This window comes from Sciurus vulgaris (assembly GCF_902686455.1).
Source record: "Sciurus vulgaris genome assembly, chromosome: 6".
NCBI lineage: Eukaryota > Metazoa > Chordata > Mammalia > Rodentia > Sciuridae > Sciurus > Sciurus vulgaris.
Window position 1 is genome coordinate 119380853 of NC_136466.1, and position 15648 is coordinate 119396500.

The 15648-nt window shown below is 34.0% G+C and overlaps 1 protein-coding gene across 3 annotated transcripts in view; it reads right to left on the reverse strand.

Moving 5' to 3' along the window:
• RNF180 (ring finger protein 180) overlaps positions 1-15648 on the reverse strand; it is a 270237-nt gene that overhangs the window by 54810 nt on the left and 199779 nt on the right. For all 3 annotated transcript variants that reach the window (XM_079144872.1, XM_079144874.1, XM_079144873.1), the window contains exon 6: positions 9212-9437. In XM_079144872.1, the coding sequence (XP_079000998.1) occupies positions 9212-9437 (226 nt within the window). The remainder of the gene's footprint in view (positions 1-9211; positions 9438-15648) is intronic.

Here is a 15648-nt window from a genome sequence, read left to right on the forward strand (position 1 = left end):
TTTGAGAAATCAAAACCCCCACGAGATAAATTGTATTGTGTTAACAATTAACTATTGGGAAAACTGACTTAGAAATGAGTCCATTGTGGGAGTCGATAAAGATTTCATGTGAGAATATAAAGCAAGGTGAATAGTTTGCAACTGAAGGATTGTTATTTCTCTTCTTTCCCTTCCTCTGCCCCCTTGTTCTGCTTTCCCTCCTTCTCCTCCTGGGAATCTTGTAGTAAGGTCCTAAAATGTTGCTATAATAACCAGAGAATGCCATTGCACAAATATTCTCTTATACTGAAAACTTATTTATAAATGTAATCAAATTCTAGTACAATAGTTCAAAAGGACATTAGAAGAATCATCCAAAACCTATACTTTTTAAGTGCCACAAACTTTTTGTAGGGAGCCGATAGAAAAAGCAATGATGTCTATGACATTGTTTCCTGCTTCAAGGAATTATACAATGTATCTTTAAATTATTTAGCAAACCCACATATTAAAACACTAGAGCTGGAAAAGGTTAAGAAATATCTTTATAATATGTAAGAAAACTATGATCAGAGAAATTATTAAAATTTATGAGATGGGAATAGTACCTTTATATATACCTGTATGCCCATAATATACTCTTATGAGATTGATAATTTTGGATGATTTATTTACTATATTTGATATGAATGAATGACCTTTGGAAAAGAAAGGATCTGAAGTTCTTATCCCACTACCGCTGAGCCAATTCAGAACTGGGTTCTAATGCTTTTCAAGTATGGTACCTTCCACAAATCATGGAACTTTTTTTTTTTAACCCACATTCTGCCCTGTCTTCTGCAAACATTTATTTTGTACCTGCTATGTACCTGGCACTTTTCTGATCTACCTAGAATTACAGAGATGAATTAAATGTAATTCCTGTGTGTAAGGCATTTCATTACATTGGTGATTCCAAAACACCTGGCTATGCACCTAAGGTACTTTGTAAAAAGAAAAATTTGAAGACTTCACCCAAATTGAAGCAGAATTGCTCTGCATGTGATATAGGACTGTATGCTTTCTAATGAGCTCCTTAAGTGATTCTGATGCATAGCTAGATTTGATAGCCACTGATGAAATGATCTTAATTCCTTTTCTGTTCTAAAATTATCTGAATTTATTTAAATATTTTAAGCCTTATCTTATTCCTGTATAATAGGGTTTTTTTCTTTCCATAGCTTTGTGTTGCTCCATTTCAGTGGCATTTGAGATTGGAAACATAGGTTTTAGCAACAAATAGAATATTCAACACAACATTCCCTAAAATAATTGAAAAAACACTAAGAAAAATCTGGAGGCAGTATAAAAGGTGATGCAAAACATCTGTAGCCTCTTATCAGCAAAAGTTACCTATTAGGGAGTTTATGCATCTTATTAATATATGTGATCTTATTAGATATAATAAATAATGTTGTTGAATATGCTAGAAAAAGATAAAAAAAAAAAAAACCCAAGTGAATATCTTGGAAAACTCTAAGTCTATTCAAATGATAACACTTTGTTAAATGTGGTGGCAGTAGCAGTGGAAACAGCAACATCTTTGTGTGATACTATCATTAAAAAAGTATATGATTGTGAGGATAAAAGAATTCTAGTCTTCTTGATGTGGCTGAGTGTAAAAGCCAATTACCCATTACATACAAACAGAATGCACATTATTACAGGGTGTGATTCCATAAACTTTCATGGTATTATATCCAACAATAATGAAGGGACAACTGCATATGTATTATAATAATTTTGAGCTATAGATTGTACCAATAAAGTGTACAACTTTGATTTCAGCTTTATGTTTAAATGTTGTTAACTTTATTTTTAAACTAATAAAAAGGCAATCCCAAAGTTAGACAATAAGTGGTCTGATAATGTTAATTCAGGATGACTTAAGAGTCTTATTCAGAAGGGGAATATGCTAAGATTATTATGAATATAAGACATAAGTCATTTAAGTGAACCCAATAGTATTATGTTCTAATTTAAGAGGCTGGAGATATGTGTCCAGGCATCTCGTTCAGATTATTAAATGTCTTGTTTACACAATTCAAATTATTTTTCATTATTATAAAAGCATTTTTTGCAATTACTTTCTTGATTCTATGTTGTTTAATACATAATTTTTCACTTTTTTCCAGAGAAGCAAAGTACAAAAACATGATCAGACATGAAAAGGAAATTTGTAACATTATAATAATATTAATAACAACAAGGTTAATTTTCCAAGAGGTTTGAATTATAAATTTAGAAGGGGTCCTTAGCCTGAGTATCCAATTCTCCCACATTTCAGTAGGTGCTGTATATGCTTGTTCATAGGCATTATTTGGTTCCAGAAAATAATGAGTAGTAAAATGCATTTGAGTCCCAGCTATGTAAAAAGGGAGACTTATAAAAGAAACAATCTTTACCACCGGATGCTAAATTGTCAGAACATAGCTTTTGGTTTAATATCTTGTGAAGTGATCTTCAGAACTTTTCGAGTAGACTCTTCTCACTCATCCCTTAATGTGCTGATTTTACTATTTTCTAAGGTATATAATGTAACATAGTTTTCTTCGTAATGTTGAACAAATAAAGAGTAAGGTGAGTTAGGATGCAGTGTCAAGAACATCTTAGATGCTTCCTTTAGTGTTAATGTATCTGGCATAGAACCTACTTTGTTATTTTGAGATGAAAATCCACCAAACATCTCAAAGGTATTTTTAGGACTTCAGGGGCAATGCAAATGTGACTTCCTTGACCTTCTTGCAGAGGTACAAAGTAAGCATTGCCCCAGCATCCTAACTCACCTTACTCTTTATTTGTTCAGCATTACAAAGAAAACTATGCATCCCTGCCCTGTTGACTAAATGCCAGTAGCATCCTCCAGTTACTGTGATAGTCAAAATAGCCTGATAAAAACCACAGGCCTATTTAATGCTTAAAATTCCAGGTAAGTTTAAATATAATATCCTTAGTTTGTTTGGGATTTTTACAGAAAAGGTAGAAAATTAACTGTTTCCTTTTCCTTTTATCAATGGAGAGTTCCTCAGTATATCTGCTCATTGGCAAGTCCCAAAAGTGATGAAGCTGGAGGGTAGGGACATGGTCAAAATGGAAAGGAAGGCTGAAGAGAAAAAAAATAATGGAATAAGGATGGGAATCTTCTTTGCTAAGGTTTGGGTGCATTGTGAAAGGAAAAGGGGATGAAAAGCATGATTTCACAAGGAGTATATTCGTTTTACTGATCCTGTGGCTCCCCTAGCAACACTTGAAACACTTTCATCTTCTATGTAACTATGAGCTGGGGTCATTCCACATGGACTTTGGGTCTGAGTAAGAATGCTTACAAGAGGATCCTCCAGAATAGTTCACATTGGAAGAAATGACAAGCATGGTATGAAGACTACAATCAAAGTCAATTCAAGGAATTGAATTACCTCCCAAGACAACTATGATTTCCTTGGTTGAGGGACTCCTCCTTTTCACTTGGATGACCCCACTCCTCACAATGCTTGTTTGTATTATGGTTTGTTTATGTGTTGCCAACCTTTGAGGCTCACTCCACCCGAGGAAGGCTATTCTTCATGGTTTCTTTCCCCAATTATCTTTTAAAGTTCTAGTTTTGAACTGTTTTGCTTTATCTGACTAGAATTATGTAAGTATCAACCTCTCAATGTTTACCACTAAGAAATCTATTGTTTTCAACAGTATACTTTGGTATGAACTTTCTCACAGTCAGTCCTATTAGAGCTGCAGAGTTCTCTGTTCTTTTTGTCTGACCACCCTCTACCCTCACTTTACTGGTGCTGGGAACAGGGAAAGTGGTGAGTTTCTTCCAGAGTGACAACCCTGTTCTATGAAAGAGACATAAACAGGAATGGTAGCTCCTGATGTTTTTTTGGCTTGGCTTGGCTCTCCTGGCTTGGAATCTTTATCTGTGAGCAAATTGGGGTGAAGATTAGGGCTCAAAATACTTAGATTGCTGTGCCTAAAGTGGCATTTCCACCTGTACGTGGGGGAGAGGTGGAGAAAGGAGCTCCAATCCTGTTTTCTGAGCCTATCTGCAATAGATCTTCTACAACATGAAGCTAGAAGGATGAAGTATGTCAGTGGTCTATTTCTCCTAGGGTGAAACTGGAGTCCTAAATACTATAGACTAGAGATGGGAGATTGAATGGAGGGAGCCCCATCTTTCTAGATATACCCACCTACTGTAGAGTTTCTGTTACATTGAATTGGCAGTAAGGGGTTTGAAAGTCATTCCTGTCTCAAATGCTCCAGGCTATTTGTACTTAACAGTGGTAGCTTTTAGTAGATATTTTTGAATAAATCCTTCTCCATTTGCTGTATGTTTTTAGGTTACTCTCCAGATACTGATTTTTTAAAAATTCACTTTTATCAGCTAAATGGTTATGTTGGTGGGGTGTGGGGCTATATTGACTTCTCATATCACCATTCCAGAATATACTTCGGTAGTTCTTGACTTTTCAACTTTAAATTTTACTGACTTCCTTCTAAGAAGATTGAAGTTTTTTTAAACTTCATCTTCCCTTCATTCCTGCCAAATTTTTGTGAATTTTATCATTGCTTCTAGTTTTTTTATGATTATCTGTATAATTAAGTATGCTTTTATCAGTTAAGTTGCTCTTAGTTGAAACAAGAAATTTACCCAAACTGCACCAATAAGTAAATTTAATATTTTATATAACAGGAGATTCACAGCTAGGTTGAGCTCCAGACTTATCTGACTCAGTTCTTCAACAATGTAACCAAGATTCCATATTCATGTCTTTCCTCCATTCTGTCATCAAAAATAAAGGCTTCATACTAAGGCTGTTCTACGCTTGCTCATAAGATATCTTTCAGCAAGTCTGTTACCTCTTACACATTTTTTTGTCCATGTCCAAAGAATGGCTTTTCCATTACATGTCCTAAACATAAAACCAAACTTTTTTCTCATCTGACTGGCCCAAACTGGGCACATTCCATTTGTGTACCAATTACTGGCAAAGAGGACAGATTACCAAGGAGTAGAATGGGGTTTGCTATCAGGAGCCACCTGGTCTATGTTGGAAGAGGTGAATATTCAAGGTTAAGTTAGGAAGAAAGAAGGAAGTTGTGGATACAAATTAGCAAACATCAGTACCTACTATAAATTTGATTCTTTTTTCTATGAACTTTCAATAGTATATCCTGACCTCCATTTAAAAACCAGATATTCATACCTCTATCCTTTCCTCTACAAATCTTATCCCACTTCAACTTCTCAAATTTAACAGCATTAACTACTTTATTGGTATACATTTAAGCAAGATTACATAACTAGTAAATATTATAAATCAGGTTTAAATCATTATTTTGCTAAAGAACACTGAAAGAAATCTGGGATTAATTTCATTGTATTTCTATTCATTGAGTTACTATAGTAGAATTATGTTATAATGAACCCCTTATACATTGACAAAATCTTGAGTTCCTATCAAGAATGACAGTAACCGTTGACAATAACTATACCCTGGTTTGCACACAATTGGAATGGTAGTTGAGATCACTCATCATTCAGTAAATAACTCTCAGGTTCAGTAAGGTGGTAGGTAACAGAAGAATTCAAGACTAGAAGACTAAGTTTCCCCAAATATCAATAAAAGCAGTCAAAATTAAACATTTAGTATATCAAGCAACAAATATATAGGCATAAAGAGGAAAAGAGACGTGCACTGTTGGTAGGAAGGAAATTATAGAACTTTTTTGAGAAATAATCACTCAATATTATTAAAATATCCATTAAAATGTCAATGATCCTCTTAAAATTAAGTTTAATTCACTTGTGAGTTATTAAAACATAATGCTAGAATAATTATGAGTGCCGTAATGGTATAGGACAAGAGAGAAAGATGAATTGAAAGAATGGTTGCCAAGAAACACAATTTATTCATAGTTAGTATGCTTTCTAAACACAATTTACTCTCATAAAAAGAATGGATTGTTTAATGGATCTTGCTTGGATATAGGCTTAAGGAATGGAAAAAAAGTACTTTATTCTTTCTTTAATATAATTTTTAAGTTGTAGATGGATACAATACCTTTATTTTATTTATTTATTTATTTTTTTATGTGGTGCTGAGGATCAAACCCAGTGCTTCACATGTACTAGGTAAGTGCTCTACCACTGAGCTACAACTCCAGCTTCTCAGAAAGTACTTTCTTCCTTTTTTTGGGGGGTGGGTTCTGGGGATTGAACTCAGGGGCACTCAACCACTGAGCCACATCCTCAGCCCTGTTTTATATTTTATTTAGAGACAGGGTCTCACTAAGTTGCTTAGCGCCTTACCTTTGCTGAGGCTGGCTTTAAACTTGAGATCCCGCTGTCTCAGTCTCCCTAGTTGCTGGGATACAGACATGTGCCACAGCACCCAGCAGAAGCAGTTGATTCTTGTAAGCAAACCATGCACCACAACAAATAGACTAGAGATATATGTGAGGGAATAAGACAAAATGCCACCTAAAATAATTAGAGGTAAAGGTTTAATACTTAACTTTGAAATGGGAAATAATAAAGACAAGGTCACTACATGGGAGTACATAAAAATATAGAAGTTCTGCACAGTCATGAAGTATCTGAAACAAAATTAAAATGCAAATGGCAAAAAGAGAAAATTATTTTCCGTGTATGACAAAAGTTGATACCAAATATTTAAAATTATTTGTGGTCAGGGATGTAAAAAGGAAAACTGGGATGGCCAAGACTATAAAGACAACAAGCCCTTATGTACTGCTTCTTAAAATAATTCAGGAGTATAATTTTGCAATAAATAGCCTTAATTTACCTACCATTTCCACTTCTTAAAATTTATCTCAAGGAAATACTCTGAGGTGAAATCAAATATTTGTCCACAAATATCAGTAAATAAATCCATAAAGGAGAAACAAGAACATGATATAATCATAGAGCTTTAAATGAAGCAAATTAAAGATCGTAGGTATAATGTGTGCTTTTTTGGAAACAACAAAACTGTAAATATACAAACAAAATGTTTTGGAAGGGAACTCATTAATGCTGTCTTTAAAGAGTAGAAATATGGGTGACTTTGAGCTTATAATTTACTTATATAATTTTAAAAGTTCATTTTACAAGAAAACTGGACCATATTTTTTGGCTACTACTAATGTTGTTTCCCTAATTTATACTAAGATATGTCATTAGCTTTTATCAAAGAATATCATAAGAAACAATGTCAGACTGCATTTGCTCTGAGGATGTTTTTGAGGACACTGCCTACTCCATCTCTCAATATGCCCTAGAGAAATTACATAATTCCAAAACTAAAATAGCAGGAAAAGGAACTTGAGGAACTAGTATTTTCTTTTAATGGAAGCATGAAAATTAATTAATTGTGAACCCATTTTTATTTTTCTTAGGTAGTCTGAGCATTTTATGCCAAACATTTCATCTAATTATAGTTAGATGTAATGCCACATAGCTTGTGTACATGCCCACCTATGCTCACCTTGTCTTTATATTCCCTTCCAATTCACGATTCTTTTGTCTTGCTATTTTAATGAATGTATTTTATACATCATCTCAAATTCTTCTGAGGTAGGGTGTAAATAATTAAGTATGATATTCCTGTTAACATTGTTATTAGTCTCTAAATGATAGTACACAACCGAACACAGTCTTCACTGGCAAAGACTAAGTATTTCTAATATGACTTATTTTAGAAGTACTATTTTGAAAATAAAGGAAAATATGAAATTGTTGTTTCAATAAGTAACCAAGAGAGACTTTAGTCATTACTATTTTAAGACCTAAAGAGAAAAATATTTATGATCCCTGCCAGTGTTAAACCAGATTCTAGAAGGCAGACACAAGATCTGTTTCAATAGGGACACTAAGTCTAAACACCACCCAGCTGCTTCCAATCAAAACAAGTGTTTAGTAAATGTTCTCTTTTATAGCTGTCCTGAGATAACACTGAGAGTTATAACTGGTTTTTCTCTTTTGTTAAACCCAAAGCACCCTGCTAGAGACCTGGTATTAGAAAAGAAACTAAAATTTCAGCCACAGACCAGAGAAGAGGAACTTCCAGTAAACTTCTGCCTTTACATGGAAGAGTTTGTTTCCTTTCTTCACCCTTTGCTTGGCCTTCTCCATAAGAGGAGTAAATGATGAAAGCCTAGTGTCCTGACCCACTGCTCTAAGTGGGTAAAGTCACTGTGCTTGGCACAATTATTTTGTTTCTAGATCTGCCTAAAGTTGGTGCATTGATTTTGTGCAGCAGTCTATACGCATAGGTAGATGAGAGATGTGTATCTTTAATTCCCCTTCATGGTTTGATTATTAGGCCTCTAAAGCAGGTTTGCAAACTTGGATGCAGCTGAGTAAGGGTACCCAAAGTTTAACTTTAAAATAATTTGATTCTCCTTTGAATAGGTGGGGCCCGGAATTTCTTTCAGGAAAGAAAAAATATACCATTTATTCTTTTTAGTTTTACTATTAGTCTAGTAATACTTTGATACCCATTAGGCTCCTTTTTGGCTGAAGTGAAAATCTGATAGAAAATTCACCCCCTAATATTTAGCACACAGTAGTGTATTCTATCATTTTACCATAGTTCTCTGTGTTCCATAGTCATTAGTTTTTCTCTGTTCATTAATATGTTTGAAATACTGTATTATAGTCTATCTTCAAATGATAATTAGGTAAACAAATTGTTGTTCCAATATTTTGCTTTTTAAGAAGAAAGACCCTAACATTAGGAAGGCTGAGAAGATCTGTTGTTTTGGTTAAAGGTTTAATAATTGTCCTCAGATATTTACAGATTTATTCTCTGTGACTCTAGAGGAAATAATGGAGGCCACAGAATCAACAGTAGCAGAAGGCAGATATGAGGCATAAATAATCAGTCAACAGTGTTTTTCAAATGAAATTTCTTTGACATTGGAGATGTTCTTATTTTAAAGACCCAATAACAACTAGTTAAAATGTTTTAGAATCTGAGTGTGGACTTAGGACATTACGCAGATGATCTATTCTCATCTGATTCTCACGCTGTTCTGTGAGTTGGGTATAAGCCTTGTTTTATGAACTAGACAGCAACAAATGTATATGATATGTGCTGTAATAATTTTTTATAATTTATAAAATGCTTTAGAAGAACAAAAAAGGAAGTTAGAAGAACTAATAATCATGTTACTGAAACAGAAGAGTTACCTGTTTGGAAAAACACTCTTGAAATAATTGTCCGACATAATGGGCAGGGAGTGCTTGCAGGATTGTCTTTGGCCAGAGTTCGTAAGCAGGGCTCACAGAAGATGTGGTGGCAAGGGTAACACATGTAAGGGTTGAAGTAAACATCCAGACATACTGCACAGATGTAGCTGTCCTTTTCTTCTGAATATTCATTGTCATCATCTGTACTCATCTCATTATTCAAAGTCTGCAAAACATAAGAAAAAAGTTTGAGTTCAGTTTAAGACAGGTTTTCTTGAGAGAGACTATCTTTATTTTTTGTTAATATATTTATAAGAAGCAAAAAATATCTCTTTTTGAGACATATTCAAAGTGATAGGAATGCTACATTTCAAGGTGGGAAGAAACTGAAAATAAGCCTAATTATATTCTAGTATAATGCTAAAGTATACCTAAACACGTAAGGTATATTTGTATTTCTTTTTAACCATTTAAGCAAGCATTAGGTATATCAGTCTCAGGATTAGAGAGTCTCCCTCTACATGCTTCCACCATGAAAAAAAAAAAAAGCTTATTTTCACAAGGTCTCAGAGCCTTAATATGGGCATCCACCCATGATGGAAAGTGAGGCAGGGAGGATACCTTACTTCATTCTCATACTACTCATGGAGAATGTTCTATCCTATCCTTTGCATCTTCTTGTACATCAAAGCCAAAAAAGAGCCAAAGCTGAGGGAATGTCAAGAGGTAGACATGGCCAGTAAACTTGGGGTAATTATGGGATTAGTTTTGTAGCTAGGAAATATGATGAACCCCTCCCATCTCCCAAATGAATAGTTAAGAGGTGGCTCAGAAATTAGTAGCACAAGATCTGGCAGGAGAATTCCTATTACTTAACCACATAATTTCCACATCTGTGAAATTGCTGAGAGAATTAAATGAGGCAATCCACTTAAAAGAATTTAGCATAATGTCTGGCACATAGTATATATTTAATAAACATTAACCACAGCCATTTTCCTCCCACTCTCCTCTATCCCTTCTCCCTTTTCACCATAGGTTCTGTAGTTTTTGTTAAAGCCTTAAGAACATTTTCCTCAAATTAGCCTGGCCTCAGTCCACTGAGGCATAATAGGAGTGTTATGGTTTAGATATGAGGTGTCCCCCAAAACCTCCCATGTGAGATGATGTAAGGAAGTTCAGAGGTGAAATGATTGGGTTTTGAGAGCGTCAACCTAATCATTGTGTTAATCCACTTGAATGGATTAAGTGGGTAGTGACTGCAGGCAGGTAAGGGGTAGTTGGAGGGAGCAGATCATTGAAGGCTTGCCTTTGGGGTATCTACTTTATCCACCGTGAGGGGAGGCTCTCTCTCTACTTTCTGGTTTCATGTCCCAAGCTGCTTTCCTCCTCCATACCTTTCTGCCATGTCTGGGCTCAGAACCATGCAGCTGGCCATCTATGTATTAAGACCTCTGAAACTCAATCTTAAACTTTGCCTCCTCTAATTGTTCTTGTCATGTCTTTTGGTTACAGCAGCAAAAAAGTCAACTAAAACAAGGAGTTTGCAGGGTATATTTATTTTCTCCTTACTTTGATTGGGAAATCAATGATTAATATTTGAGTGGACCTTGGACTTAAAAAATATTTATAAGTTACACGAAATATAAAGCTTATGTAAATGAGGTAAAAAACCGATGAGAATACAGAAAATCCTTCTGCTATGGCTTCAATGTTTGTCTCCTCCAAAATTTATGTTGAAACTTAAACTCCTAGTGCAACAGTATTAAGAGATGAGGTTTTTAGGAAGTGATTAAGTCATGAGTGCAGAATCCTCATAATGGGATTAGCAATCTACATAAGGGCCAAAGGGAACAGTATGCATCCCTTGCTTTTCTGTTTTTCTGCCATGTGACTACATAGTGTTCATTCCTTTCAAGGAAAAGACATTCAAGGTGCCATTATTATGAACAAAGACTGGGCCCTCACCACACATTGACCTTGCTAGGACCTTGATCTTAGACTTTGTAGCCTTTAAGAATGTGAAAAATAAATTTCTCTTCTTAAAAATTACCTAATTTGTGGTATTTGTGTGATAGTGACAAGTATCTTGGTCCATTGTGCTGTCATAACACTACTCGATAAACTATTATTTGATTTATCCCCATGGTTTTGCTCCCCCTTAGATTTTCTTTCTGTCAACTGTTGGCTGTAAAGGTTAATTAGGGTCCAGCTATAAAGGTTAGGGGAGAACAATAAAGAGGCAAGCACATAGTATGGCGTACAGCAAGAAGTGGCCCCCGTGGGGTAGTCAGTTCAGTTTTATTATCTATTCCAGGGTTATATCAAGTTACATTAGGTTACATAGTGCAGTTAGCTTTACACATGTGCAGAACATATAACTTGCTTGCTTCTCAGAGTCCACTAGTACCAAATGTTTTTATAATAAGATAATGTCTCCAGGCCTCAAGGACAGAGAAGTTGCAGAGTGTTTCTAAGCCATTCAAACAGTGGGTGTTTACTGTCCAAGGAGTTTGCTCACTCAGGGACATCACTCCTCTGTACACTGACTGGTCTGAAAGCCCTACAGTTGGTATTTTCTTTTATGAAGGATACATTTGGGTTGTTAGTAAGTTTATTTTTAATTGGACTGTCTGGTTTGTCTTATAGACATACAGGCATTCTTATTTAATCTAGTTTTTTGTTGTTACTGATTACATGTGCAGAATTGTTTTCCTTTTCACTGGTTTGCTTTTTCACTCTTTTCTTGGTGTCCTTTGATGATACCAAGTTCTTCATTTTAAAGTAATCTATTTAATCTCATTTTTTTCCTTCATAGTTACTGCTTGCTGTGTTTTACTGAAGAATTCTTAAATCTTTAAATGCTAAGATAGCATTATTTTGCATTTCACAACATTTCATAGCCCTATAATATACCTAAAATTGATTTTTATGTATGGTGTGCCTTATAGATAAACTTCACTTTTCTTCTTTATAATATAGCTATTAATTGACCTGGCCTATTTATTGCAAAGACTTTCCTTTCTTGTATTGCTCTATAGTGTCACTTTGTCAGTAAGAGGCCAAATAAGGTTGGGTGTGCTTTTGAGATTTTCATCCAGTTCTGTTAGTTTACTGTCTTTTCTATGTCATAATTTAGTAAGCCTCACTCTTTGGTTGAAGAATTTCTTTCATCTTATCCTTACTTTTCAAGAGTGCCTTGACTATCCCTGGCCTTTTCATGAGTATATAAAACGTAGAATTATCTTGTTGGACTTTTTTTAAAAGTTCAAATTTTTATTGGAACTATATTGAATCTACAAATAAACTTAGGAAGTGTTAGAAATCTTTATAATACACAGTACATAAGTCTAGTATATTTCTCCATTTATTAACAAAAGATTAAAAATGTTATGGTAGAAGTCTACCTCTATTTGAGTCAATATTTTCTCTCTGCCTTTACTACTTTTTATTGGCTAGTCTATTTTTTAATTTGTTCAAATTTGTTGTATATGACAGAAAGTGTTTATACATTTTGATATCATGTTCTAATATCTTTCATATCAAAACAAACATGTAAAACAAAACAAAACCAAAAAACCCTTCTCAGTTCATGCTATATTCCTGCTCCCTTCCACAGCAAAGCTTTGCAAGTCTTGATTATACATGATTTCTGCTTCTTCATTTCCTATTTATCCATTCTTCAACCTACTGTAGTCTGTTTTTTATTCCTAATACTCTGCTAAAATTGTTTAGAACAAAAGTCTGGCTTTTGTGCACTAACTAATCTCTGGTGTAGCTGAATCCAGGATACTTTCCTGACCTACTTTCCTCAATCTCTCAGCAGCATTTCCTAAGTAGATAAGGGTCACTTTAGACTTCTTACAATGATCTATAGCACTCTGAATGATCCAGCGTACTTTTTCATCTATCATACAGAGCTACTCTCAATCACTGCTGGTATTCTAACACTAACAAACACACCACTTTCTTGCCTTAGGACCTTGAGACATGATCCTTTTCTCCTGAAAAAAAATCATTCTCCATAAAATAGATTACAAACTAGAAAAAATCCCTCTTTGTTCCATGAGCATCCCTATTCATTTCCTCCATAAGGGCAGAACATTTTCCTACCTTCCAAATTTTAGTTCTTATGTGTGACTTGCTTTGACCAATTAATCATTAAACAGCTTATGAATTGGTGATGACCTTCTGTTGCTCTTCCTGATAACCTTGAGGCCAATACCATGTGAACAAAGCTAGGCTGCCTTGCTAGATAAGTGACACTTGGTCCAGTTACTGCCATAGTGACTGCTGACAACAAGCCAACCATCAGACATGTGAATGGAGTCAAGATTGTTAGCTTATTACAAATGTATAAGTGAGACCAGATAACACCAGGAGACATGAGACAATTCATCACAGCTGGGCCTAACTCAAGTTGCCAACCCAGAAAACTCTTGAGTGAAAATAGGTGTTTTTCTAAAGCAACTGAATTTTAAATTTTAATTTATTATAAAAAAATTCACCAACATATCCTTTTCTATACATAGCTAATATTACTGAGACCTTAAAATCTTAGCTTACATATCAAGTTTCCAAAGATGATTTCACTGGTTGTTTGATGTAAAATTATTTCTCAAGTTGTCCTCTGTCACTGTTACTTGTCCCTGCTTTTTTTTTTTTTGCTTTATAACTCCATTTTTCTTTATAGCTTTTAAGTTTTTCCCCTTTATAAGCTCTTATTATCTTTATTTGCCTATTTTTATTTATCCCCCCAATATATATGTGTATTAATTATTCTAAAATTGAAGTTATCACTCATTTGATCCTGATTATGTATACTCTCATTTTCAGAATTCTCTTTGGTTCAGTGTTCAGTATTATGTTAATTTGTATCCTGTTGAAGATGCCTCTATTAAATGTTCTTATGTATTCTTGTGGACCTTTAGGATATTTTCATTCAGATAATAAGCATTCTGTGAAATACAGTGCAGTGTATACAAACTTCAAACAGAGAAGATATGAAATAAATGTCCATCATCAACAGAAAGCTTATAGCTATAATTTGAACAATGATAAAGAAAAACCTAATGGAAAGGCAATTGGATTAGTAATTTTTGCTCATTGTTGACATAAGACTGTTTCTTCCTGAACATAAAAGACACTTGATAAATGAAAGTTGTGCGTGCATTGGTATTGAACTGGGGATCCTAGTAGCCTTAGAACCTACTTGCTTACTTACCTAAATTTTATTTCATAGTGCCAGTTTATTATGTTCCTATTAGAGCCTCAGGATTGTGCTTTGAGACTTGAACTAATTAACCTTGAAAAAAAAATCCATGTCATTAAAAAAAAGTATAAAGTGAGAAAACTCATAATATTCCAAACTGTGACACAAATATTTGAGTTTTATTTATATGAAGGATTTTCTATCTTACACATACAAAATTCCACTAAAATATACTTTAAAAATAAATATTTTGCTTTTTAAATATTGACAGTATTTTGAATATAAACTTAAAGGTAGAAGTTTGAAATAAGAAAATAAAGTAGAAATTATTTGAAATAAATGAATCAATCAACAAAATAGAAATACATAAAAAGACAATTAGGATCAATGTGTTTTAATGGATTAGATTTTAAGAGACTCAAAAGGTTTTTATTAATCAGGAAAATTGTACATTTCTGGTAAAAACAAAACAAAACAAAACAATGATAAATTGTTCTTATTCAGAAGAACAAAAAAAGAAATCTCAAAAGTAGACTTTCACTGGTGTTTTATTCCCTGTGTTGGAGGGATATAGGTTTGTAAAATAAATTTGCTGTCTGATAGTTGTACATTTTTTTTTTTAAATTCACTCATTAATGGATCAACATTAACTTTTTTAATGAAAATTTTTTATGGGTCTGCCTATGAACTCACTCTTATCTCCTCAACATTTTAATCTTGATTGATAGACATTCCAAAAATCCTAACCAGAATGTGGTGAGGAAATACGATAGTTTGCTGGTTACTAACAATCAAAATCCTTTTTGGAACAAGGAATGATATTAACAAATAATATATAAAGATATAAACTAGGCTAAAGCAACTGACAAGAGTCAAGATTTTTGACAAAGTCTGAATAGGTCCCTGGGCTAAAATTAAGATGGAATTTGTCAGGGATAAATATAAACCCCTCATATCAGACTGCACATATAGGAGATGAATGAAACCTTAGCTTAAAGAAGTTTTATGTAGGGCTGGGGAGATAGCTCAGCTGGTAGAGTGCTTGCTTTGCAAGCACAAGGCCCTGAGTTTGATCCCCAGTACCACAAAAAAAAAAAAAAAAAAAAAAAAAAAAAAAAGTTTTATGTAAAGAAGATTTGAAGATTTTGACTGCCTAGAAGTTTAATAAGTTATATGTTTACTTAAAAGGCAAATGAAACTTGAACTGCAGAGTAGTGTGGGTTTA